This window comes from Gossypium arboreum, chromosome 9, assembly GCF_025698485.1.
Source record: "Gossypium arboreum isolate Shixiya-1 chromosome 9, ASM2569848v2, whole genome shotgun sequence".
NCBI classification, from domain to species: domain Eukaryota; kingdom Viridiplantae; phylum Streptophyta; class Magnoliopsida; order Malvales; family Malvaceae; genus Gossypium; species Gossypium arboreum.
In genome coordinates this window covers 32,370,171-32,381,589 of record NC_069078.1, presented here as the reverse complement: position 1 = coordinate 32,381,589, position 11,419 = coordinate 32,370,171, and the positions used below count along the sequence as shown (strand labels likewise).

Sequence of the window (11,419 nt, the reverse complement as noted above, 5' to 3'; positions counted from 1 at the left end):
CCGAGCCTAAAATAGATTTATTTATGAATGATTTACTACTTTATTTATAATTCAATTATTATATATATTTTTATAAATACAAGTTTAATATTAATTTGTGTGAAGATAATTTATAATTAAGTTTTTCCCTCGGATGTCACATAATCTAATTTCATAATTTTTATTACCAACTTAAAAAACAAGAAGGGCATAAAAATAATTTCGATAAGAAAAAGATGTCGGTGTTGCGTAGGAGTTAATAATTGCATAACGTGACGATGTGGGTGGGGCATCTTATCCAACTCGGGGCTGTGAATCAATCTAACTCAGTGCATGACAATTGTAAAAAAGAAATATAACAAACCATCTGCCCATTCCCGTAAATTCCATCAACTTCCAAGGGCCATTTCAAATTCCCGTCATTTTCATCTCAAATATCCCCTTCCTTGCCTCCATTCTTTTTCAGTCCAAATTCCTAAAAGCTTTGAAAACATTTTAAAAAACAAAATCTAATATTGAGAAATAGGATTGGAAAGAGATTCCGGGATTTGAGCATTTCGAGGCGGAAAAAGAATTACTTCTCACTGTTACGTAACAAAATTCCGAAAGAGTGCGAAAAAGCAAAGTTCGACTCCTCAGTCCAACGGAATTTAATCGTTGGACTTGGAAGCTTTTAAGAGTGAAAAAAAGAGATAGAGAGAGTAGTAGACTCCAGAGAGGTGTTAGGGATTTGAGTTTGAAGATGACAGAGGTGAGATTACATATATATGATGTGACCAACAGTGGATCGGATAAAACCAACAGCACTATTGTTCAAATCAACAAGATATTCAAGGACGGAATAGGCCTCGGCGGCATCTTCCACAGCGCCGTTCAGGTTTCTCTTTTTACTTTTACATTTCTATTGCTTTCTTTATTGTTGTCCTTGAATGAGATCTAGGGTTCTTGGCATGGGAATTTTTTTGTTTGGTGTTCTTTTTCTTGGATTTTAACTTGTAAGTTATACGAATATTTGACCCTGATTTTAAACAAGATGTGCCGTTCTTTTTGCTGCGTTTCGATAATATTTATTAAAGGAAATGGGAGCTTTAAATCTTTGTTTTGGTTAAAAGGAGTTGTTTCAACTTTCAAGGTGGTTGTGAACGGAAAAGAGACTGCTACGAGGAATTTATGGTTAATCTTTAGAGTAAAGGTTTATATTTTCCCTGTTTCTATTGTAGGGTGAGAATCTTGGTAGTCTATTTTATCATTTTAATCTATCGAATTGATCTAATGAACTCTAAGAGATTTGGAGCGTCCTCAGTTGTGGCTCAAGTGTTACAGAGCAGAAGACTATGCTTTACGACGTGTTAAGTGAAAATTTCTGCAGCTTTGGTACCATAATGATTTTGCAGCTATTTGTTCAGTTATTGTGGATTATTTGTATCTAGTTTTATTTTTGAAAGAATTTATAGAAATCTGCCATGATGTTACTTCACTTTTTATTGTAGTTTGGGTACCATCAATGGTTACTTCACATCGCTTTGCAAATTTAGATTCATTTTGTCATTAATCTCATGGTTCATCCTTTACATTTTCATTGTTTTTTTTTGTAGACTAATTTTGTTGATACCGAACCAATAACTCATTGCTTCAGATACCTGTGTATCTATCTAATTTTTTTTTCTTTCTAATGGATATCATATGAAACTATTAGTTCTCCAAAGAGAACATTTTGAGACAGTATCATTGTGTTCAGATTTTGGGATCTGAGACATGGTATACTAATGTCAACATCTCATGACTCTTTTTAATGAATCTGTTATTGATGCCTTTTTCTTGTCAAACTTAATAACTTAACATGCCATGTTGACAGGTTTATGGAGAAGAGGAATGGTCTTTTGGCTTCTGTGAGCAAGGGTCGGGGGTGTTCAGTTGTCCTTCTGGCAAAAATCCAATGTATACATATCGTGAGTCCATGGTCCTTGGAAGAACTAACTTTTCAAAATTGAAGGTAAACCAGATCTTGCAGGAGCTTAGTAGAGAGTGGCCTGGAAGTTCCTACGACTTGTTATCCAAAAATTGTAACCATTTCTGTGATGAGTTCTGTGAAAAGCTTGGTGTCCAAAAGCTTCCAGGTAACTTACGATATCTTTTATACTTGTTGATGGCTGAACTACTGTAGGTATTCTGTGTGGTCACTGCTTTGCCTATCTCTATAACTTTATAGTGCACCTGCAGATGGGCAAGTTCTTTAATATAGCCTTATGTAACTTAAGTCTGGCCTATTGCTTGATGTAAATTGGTGGAGAACATTGTGCTTAATGAAAATGGCTGTGGATGCTAACTAACAGCTTAGTGCTTTGCTTGTCCTGTTCTATTATCTATGTGTTTTGGTGATAAATCTGAATATCAACTATTTTAAGTTCTGGCTTGGGCTACCTGCATATTCTTGGTATTAGGTTGTAAAGCTAGGGGCAATCATATTACTTTTGCTTCACTTGTTATGCAGGCCCTTGTCTGGCTGTATTTTGATGAGATAAAGTGTGATCTATAAGAGTGTATACGGTTTCTTTTTTGTTGGTTTCATTTCAACTCACATTGGCATGCTTGTTCTTACAAATTTTTAACAGGTTGGGTAAACCGATTTGCTAATGCTGGTGATGCTGCTATAGAAATAGCAGAAAACACTGCCTTGCGGGTGAGTGTCCCTTCTTCAGTTCATGATTGTAATAATCAGCTGAAAATCTCTAAAACTCTTAAGTGTGAATATTGCTTGATGTATTTAATTGCTATTAGGACTGTTTGTCTGTTTCAAAGGCCTTTTGGAGGTGGTTGCCTTGAAACTTTGCGAACATAGAGAAGGTGGTTTAACATTTGTTTGTGAACTGCAGTCTTATCTTGAATGTAAATTTTGCAGTAAATGTTTTTGCTGGACACTTGTCAGCCTTGCCTTCTGCTTTCTAGTCTTTTGAGCATGCTGTACTAAATTTGCATTAAAATTGCCCTGAATCTGAAATGCCGACTATATTGTTATTGAGAATGTGAATTGACAAGCATAGAAGGCAGAAACTGGAATATTGCAGTAACTTTCTTTGTACGGTTTGGTTTTTTATGCATGTTTTAAGTGTCCCAAGCCTAGAAGCTTTAAACCTTGCTATGGTCAGTGCTTAAAATTGGTGTAGCGTTAATTATTGCAGTTGAGACAAGCCAAGACTGAGATAGTATCAGCTAGCAAAGTGGCATATCGTTTTCTTGTGGGTGTTACGTCTAGTTCTAGTGGTGGCAATGATAGCTCCGGCAATTCAAATAGAGGAAGCCCCAGATTTCAAGCAGCTTGGTTTAAAAACATCATTACTACTGGTGCCAAACCATCTAGCAGTTCTGAAATCGAGACTCAGGGTGGCAGTGGTTTTCAGAACCATCGGCTACAGAATTCTGCACAGTCAATGCAACAAAGTTTCCAAGATTCACAAAGATCACCGTGACAATTCAAATAATTTGGAATAACCATGGTGACAGAATTCATGGCATGATGTGTGATGGAAACGATTTCTGGAAGCACTGTTTGTTGTGTAATAGTTGCAACTCTACATTGCCAATTAAGATGTCATTCATTGTGTATCAAATGTAAAATGTTCATTTCTTGTCCAAACCGAAATTTTTTAATGCCCTGTGGACTTAATGTTCATTGAAAAAATCATCTGAAAACTCTTGTGCTTGGGCAAGTCTTCATTCCAACTACAGATTGACATTGTGTAGGTAATTTCGGACCTTTTCCTTGTTTTAAGCTTTTTATTAAGTGATTTTGATACCATCTTTCCCTTTTATGTCTTCTGCAATAAATGGACGAATTCCGAAACCGACTAAGTGATGCTTTATCAATTGAAAATTTAAAGAAAACAAACGATCAATATTAGGGTTAATTGCACATTTTAAATTGCTGTCTGAACTTCAAAATGTTTCAAAATATCAATATTATATCAATTAATTTTTGGTAACTTCTCTTTTAGTTTGAACGTTAAATTAGGGTATGTTTAAAATAAGTAAATCAATTGATTTTTTTAAAAAAATCCTTTTGATTTTAGTGACATTTTTTAACATGATCATATCCAAATTACTTGGGGTCTTAAGTACTTAAAATTGATTCAACATATTTTAGATATGGTTCCTTGTCAGATACAAACTATAATTGATATCCAAGTTGACAACTAGGTGATGTGAACCATTGAAACTCAACGTATGATTTACAAGGGTTCGTTTTACCTAGTGAATTAATCACGAGAAACAAGACAAGGCAATTAAAAATTGAATTGAATCTTATGTTCAAGACTTCATTTCTACTAGCTTGAATGAGATCCATTATTGCCAGGACATCGAGAAGTACAAATTTGACTTTTGTTGAATTAATTGTGGGATCTAGGAAAAGTTTCCTCTTTTAAGAAATTGTTATCAAGAATTGTGAAAGGCATAAGTCTAAAATTGCATATAAATAATAATTCAATAAAGTCTCATGCGATTTCTATTTCTACTACTGATAGAAAAAATTTCCCCTTTCTGAATACCAATTGTTATTAAAAAAGAGTCATGTAAAGCACAACTGATATAAAAAATGTGAATATCAAAAGCTATCAAAGCTATGATGATACCATCTTGAAGAGCAAAAGGAGGAGAAAGATATGCAAAGACATTCATTATGGAATGGACAAATCATACAGGCAAACATAGTGCAATTCATCCAAAGCATAAGACATGAAATCATACAGGAAAACATCACCTTGTATAATATCAAAATGAAATTTCTATGCATAAGACATGATAAAGGCATCTATTCGACAATACAACAATGTGAAGATACAATAGATACCAATTAGAGTGTAATGTGAGGGAGGCGATCCTCGAACCTAATATATTTATATAAATTTATTGTAATAGCTCGTTTTTCTGTGGTATTAGAAATAGTAGTTTTGGGATCATAAATTTAACGAATGAGTCCGTAAATATTATTATTTGATATTTATGAGTCAAATGTAGTAGTATATTGGATTTTAATATGATAATTTTTGTAATTGAATGAATAGTTAAGTTGAAGTGGTTTGTCCTTAAAGTCAAGTGATTTTAAAAAATGAGGTATCGGGACCTTGTTTCTATAAACCAAGCCCGTAAATATTTTTATTAAATATTTATAGAGTGATTATATAGGTGTATTAAAAATTTGGTCCAAAAATTTTGATGTTTAGATTGTTAATTAAGGGAAAAGAACTAAATCGTAAAAGTAATAAAAGTTAATATTTTTTTTTTAGTTAAAAAGACTTAAACGATTAAAGTGGGAGAATTTATAAGGCAATTATACTTTATTTTTGAGTGGACGGTAAATGATTGATTATTGTATAATATATGTGTTAAAAAATTATTATTAAATAAAAATATATGTAATCAAATATAAAAGAACAAGAAAACATAAAACCCATTTTCATTTCCTTCTTTCACCGAAAATGAAGCTTTGAAAACTCCATTGCTGAACATCGAGGTACGGCCAACTTAAGTTCCTTGCATGGTAATGTTTCTTAAGCCTTTTATTTATTTATTTATAATTTTATATTTTTGAGATCGTTGCAACTAGATTTAGCTAGTCTTTACCTTTGTTTTCAAAACTGTCAAAGATTTAAAAAAATTAATGGATCTTATTTGAAGTTTTTGAATGTTTGTGGTAGATTTTGAAGCTTACTAAAGAAATATGAATAATTTGTTAAGTAAATTTTGTTAATTTTGAATTTAGGAACTAAATTATGAATATATTGAAATTGGTATGTAACTTTTTAAATTTTGCTAATAGGAGGCTGTATATGGTATAATTGAAGTGGGTTTAAAATTTAGAGTCCAAATTCGGAATATATGATAAATTCGGTTTTAGGGACTAAATTGAATAAAATACAAAATTTTAGGGGCATCTAAATAATAAAATTAAGTTGATATATATTTATAATTGGATAATATAAGATGTTTGGAATTGATAAATTGAATTGAATTATTGAATAGATCGAAATTTGGGCCAAATTGAAGAAAATTGGGGAAATGACAATTTGTTGATTAGTCCTTAGTGAGTTGTTGTTTGCTGTCTTAACCAAGTAAGTTCATACGGTATGTTTGTATTAAATTGTTATGCATTTAGAATTATAATTGTAATTACATTTAATTGAGATTTTAATTGTTAACAATTTAGTATAAAAAGGTGAGTGAGAGGATTAAATTGTATATGATGGATTGCAAATTGAAATTGTAACAACCCATTTTCAGTGAAATCGGAACAATGGTTCCGAAACCACAAATCCAAGCTGGAAAGAAAATTTATTTTAATATTATTTCATGATTTGCATTATGATAGGAATGTTATATGAAAATTCTGATAAGAAGAATTTTACCGATTATGTGTTAAATTAGGGAAAGGACCAAATTGCATAAAATGTAAAAGTTGAGTTCTAGTAGCTAGAAGGATTAAATAGCTATGAAATTCAAAATTTTAGGTCTTTATATGGTAATTAAACCATTAAAGAAAAGTTAGTAGATATTTTTGGTGATTCATCCATGGAAAAAATAGAAAAGGCTAAGGACTAAATTGGAAATGAGAAAAATTAAAAGATGATAACTAATTAAATAGAAAATATCATCTTATTTTCATCATCTTCATCCCCAAATTTTATGGATACCCTAGGAGAGAGAAAGGAAACTAATCAAGCTTAATCAGGTATGTTTTCTTGTCCCGTTTTTAGTAATTTTTATATTTTTGAGATCGGGATAATTTAATCTATTTATTTTGGGGATTAATTTATAAAGATATCAAAGTATAGAAATCTTGTCATGGATAAATATGCTGGAATTTTGAAATTTATGGTAGAAAATGAAAGGTTATTGATAGATAAACAACTTTTACAAAGAGAATTTTAATGAAATTTTGATTTAGGGACTAAATTGAAAAGTGGCAAAACCCATGGAAAAATTCTTATTTTTTTGAAATTCATGGGCTGTTATTATAACATGTAAAATTTGGTTAGGCTTGGAATAATGATTAAATTGCATAAATTTCATTTTTCGACCCTAGGGACGAAATTGAAATTTATGGAAAGTTTAAGGGTAAAATGATAATTTTACATACAGTGTAAATTGAATTCAATTGAATATGAAATGGATCAAATTGATGATTAAATTCATTTATATAGATCCGGACAACTCAAATTCAAAGCTAGATCGAGAAAAATAAAAAGTTTTGGATTAGTAGATTTTTATACACAAATGAGTGTCGAGGTAAGTTCGTGCAATAAAATTATGTATATTAACATGTTTGACTTGAATGTTGTATATAAATGTGTGAATTGTAAAAATGTCTTATGTACAAAAATCAGTCACATGTTTAATAATACCCGATAAATGATAAGTTTCGTTTGAATAATGAAATTCGATGGATATATGTGATTTCCCATATTACATGTTGTCCTGCATATATTGCAGACAGAATATAGCTTGGACGAGCAATCTTGTTTAAGCCCTCTTGAGTATCTTGTTAAATAGTTCTTGAAAGCATCTTGATCGGTAGTGATTTTACATGTGTTGCGCACTACCGCAGCTCTGTGTGAGCATCCTATTACATAATTGATCGGTTGTGATCCAGCATATAATGCTGACACAAACGTAGCTCTACGTGATCGTCCTAATATAAGCTCTTATTGTAACACCCCTCACCCTTATTCATCCCCGGAATAGGGTTACGAAGCATTACCGGACTCACAATATAATTAAACATACTTTTCACATACATTTCATCAAATTATACAGTCGTCATCCAATCTCAATCAATTTGTCCCTAATAACGAGCCTATGAGGTCCTAAACATGCTTTGGGAGTGGTTTGGGACTAAACCAATAACTTATAATACTTTTAAGAAACTTAGAAAATTTTCCACTAAACAGGGGACACACGCCCGTGTGGTCAAGTCGTGTGTCTCACACAGCCACCAGACACGCTCGTGCCATAGGTCATGTAGATATTCGAAATGGGCACATGGCCATGTCCTAGTCCGTGTCCGACGCCGTGTAACTTTCTGACTTGGGTCACATGGCCAACACACACGCTTGTGTGCCAGGCCATGTGCTAGGCTGTGCCAGTCCTATAGGGTATATTGACTTATGCCATATGACCAAGTCACACGCCCGTGTGTGAGGCCATGTGGAGATACTGACTTGGTTTCAAATTCAACACCAGGGGATACACGCCTGTGTCTCTGCCCGTGTGGACAAAAATAGGCTATTTACCAAGACAATTTGCCACCCAAAATTTCATGTAACTACATAACTCAAATGGTACCATTTCAAGATACAAATATGCAGCCAAACATCATCAACCAATATACAAATCATACTATATCTATTTCAACCATTTCAATACTCAATTCAATGCTATTTACCTATTCAAATACTTATCAACTCAACTTGCTTTACTAGTCATAAATCACATATATATATATATATATATATATATATATATCATGTACTATAATTCATCTAACTCATCATCCAAACCAATCCACCACAACCATATCTCAACCAACTATGCATCTCATACCATATTAAACACTTGGATACCATAATTCAACATCTACCATATCATATGACAATATTTACAACAAACCACATAACATTTATAGGCTACTTCTAATGGCCAAAATACAATTCCATCAAACATACCAAAATGACCAAAGCCTATACGTGCCATATGCCATATATATACAACTTCAAAAGTACCAAAATAGATGTCCGATAGTGCGATAGTTTATGACGATCCTCGAATCCAAGCTAGCTTTGTAACACTATAAAACATAAAACGATAAACAAAGTAAGCTATGAAGTTAGTAAGTTCGTATGTAAATATGAAATAATCTTATCATTCATTAACATTTCTAAATAGATAACATATATTGCATTAAAGCATCAACCACTAAGTTAACATAAGGTTTAACCACATAGTTAAGCATAAGTTCTTAGCTTCCTTTAATTCATTACTTGAATAGTTTTCGTACATACTTGTATCGATACGTAACTATTTCTCATCAATTCACTTACCAAATCACTCTAGTTTATAAATGCTTACTGTAACATCCCAAAATAGGGCCTAAACGGAACAGTGGTTGTGAAACCATGAATTCGAGATAGCAAAGTTTATTCCGATTAATTTTTATAATTTACCGAGTGATTAGATGCATGTGTTAGAGTATCGATGGGAAATTTTATAGATAGCATGCTTAATTTACCTACTAGGGCTTAATTGCAAAAGTTGATAAATATGAGTTTTAGATGCTAAAGGATTAAATTGAAGAGTATAATTGAAGTAGAGGTCCTTAAAAGGTAATTATACCATTAGGTTTTCATGGACAAAAATGGACATAGCTAGATAAAAATAACTGAAGTTTTAATGAAGGGTATTTTAGTCATTTGGTAATTAAAAGATTAAAAAAGGGAAAAAGATGGCAAAATGTGCCCATCTTCTTCATTAGGCCAAAATTTCAAGGGTTCTTCATAGCTAGCATTTTGTCAAGCTTCCAAGCTTCATAGTAAGTGATTCCAAGCCTCGTTTTTAATGTTCTTTACGTTTTTAAAGTTCCGATAACTTAATTTAGCTTATTCTAGCAATAATTTAACTTAGGGTTCATATTTGAAAAAATACCCATAGGTGAAATGTGTTTATTTTGATGTTTTATGGTAGAATATAAAGCTTGAAATTATGTTAAACGACTTGAGCTAAGCGATTTTAAGCGAAAACAAGTAAAACGACATAATCGGTAAAAATACCTAATGGTCATAAGTACATCTTAAAGTGGGAATTTGATGTTTCTGTAGGTAAATAAATGATCAGAATGTCATAAAGCATAAGAAGTAGGGACAATGTTTCATTTCCGAGCCTTGAGGAAAAAGTGTAAATATGCAAAAGTTTAAGGGTAAAATCGTAATTTTGGAAAACTTAGAGTTAAGGACTGTTTTGATAAATGTGAATATTAAATAAGTTAAATTTGCTATTATAGATCAAGAAGAATGAAATTCGGGGTTAGACTGAGGAAAGAAAAGGTTGAGGACTAAATTAAAATATTTGATCATATTTTGTATCGAGGTAAGTTTGCGGTAAATAAAAGCAATGTTTTATTATTTATAATTAATGATGTTATTTTTCAGTATTTATTTGTTTATTTTGTAAATTTATTCCTTGATGATTCAAGTAAGAATTAACGAAGAAATGATATTTAAAAGTTTCGGTTGAACCTTAGGAATGTGTAGGATACAAATGTCATGACATTAGGGTTTAAGAATACCAAGTAAGACCATGCCAAGGCATGGCATTGGTAAGTTTTACAAGGCAAGGAAATCATGTAAGACAATGTCAAGACATGACATTGATAAACTATGATAAGGCAAAGATCCCATGTAAGACCATGCCAAGGCATGGCAATGGTGAGTTCATAAGGCAAGGATTCCACGTAAGACCATGTCAAGACATGGCAATGGTATGTTTAAAAAGGAAAGGTACTCGTGTATCCTTAGTATTCCAAGTGGTTCAAAGGAAAATTTAAAGAGTGTACCAAAGGGAAGGTAAGATAAGTCTAGTAACCCCTCGTGCTCGACTCCAGCGACGGTCTCAGATTAGTTGTGACAGCCCAAAATTGACCCTAGTCGGAACGTGGTTTCGGGACCACAAAACCGAGGCATAAAAATAATTTAAAATTTATTTTGATGCCTATAATATGTGTTAATTCATGTGTGACATTTTTGATGATTCGATTTAGTGTTATAAAGGTGAATTTTACTAGAAAGGACCTAGTAGTAAACTTTGAAAGTATGATGGGGAAATGTGTGATGACTAGTTGATAATGCATGCAAAATTAAGGGATTTGCATGTCAAATTCCCCAAAGATGGCATAGTGGCCGGCCATGACAAGGAGTTATGGGCAAGGAAAAACATGTTATGACATGTTTTGATAATGCATGATGTGATGAAATGATAAAAAAATTTAGTGGTGGGAAGAGAAACAAAAAAAAAAAAATGTGTGTGAGTGTGGTATTCTCCCCATTGTTGCCGTGAGTGAAAGAAAAGCAAAGAAAAAATTTTGTTCATCCTTGTTCTCTCCTTTTTGGCCGAAAATACTAAGGAAGAAGATAGGATTTTTGCTCCATTTTTGGTTTAGAAGAGATCTAGAAGGAGATTTGGCTATACTTGCATCAAGATTAAGGTATGTATGAGGTTGTGTCATGAGATTCATGCATGTTTTAGTTGCTAACTTGATGTTCATGTTAGCCATGATTCAAATCCTTGTTATGCCATGGAAATGGTATTTGGCCAAGGTGGATATTGTGTTAAAGCCATTGCATGCTAAATGTGAAGCTTGCTAATGATGCATGTGGTGATGGATTGACTACTCTTG

At 32.5% G+C, this 11,419-nt stretch overlaps 1 protein-coding gene across 1 annotated transcript; it reads left to right on the top strand.

Moving 5' to 3' along the window:
* Window positions 1-341: 341 nt before the first annotated feature.
* On the top strand, window positions 342-3,724 carry LOC108459268 (deSI-like protein At4g17486). Its single transcript, XM_017758617.2, has 4 exons — window positions 342-856; window positions 1,835-2,096; window positions 2,592-2,659; window positions 3,159-3,724. Exons 1-4 carry the CDS (start codon window positions 722-724, stop codon window positions 3,444-3,446), a joined length of 753 nt encoding a protein of 250 aa, XP_017614106.1. The 5' UTR covers window positions 342-721; the 3' UTR covers window positions 3,447-3,724.
* The last annotated feature ends 7,695 nt before the right edge of the window (window positions 3,725-11,419 follow it).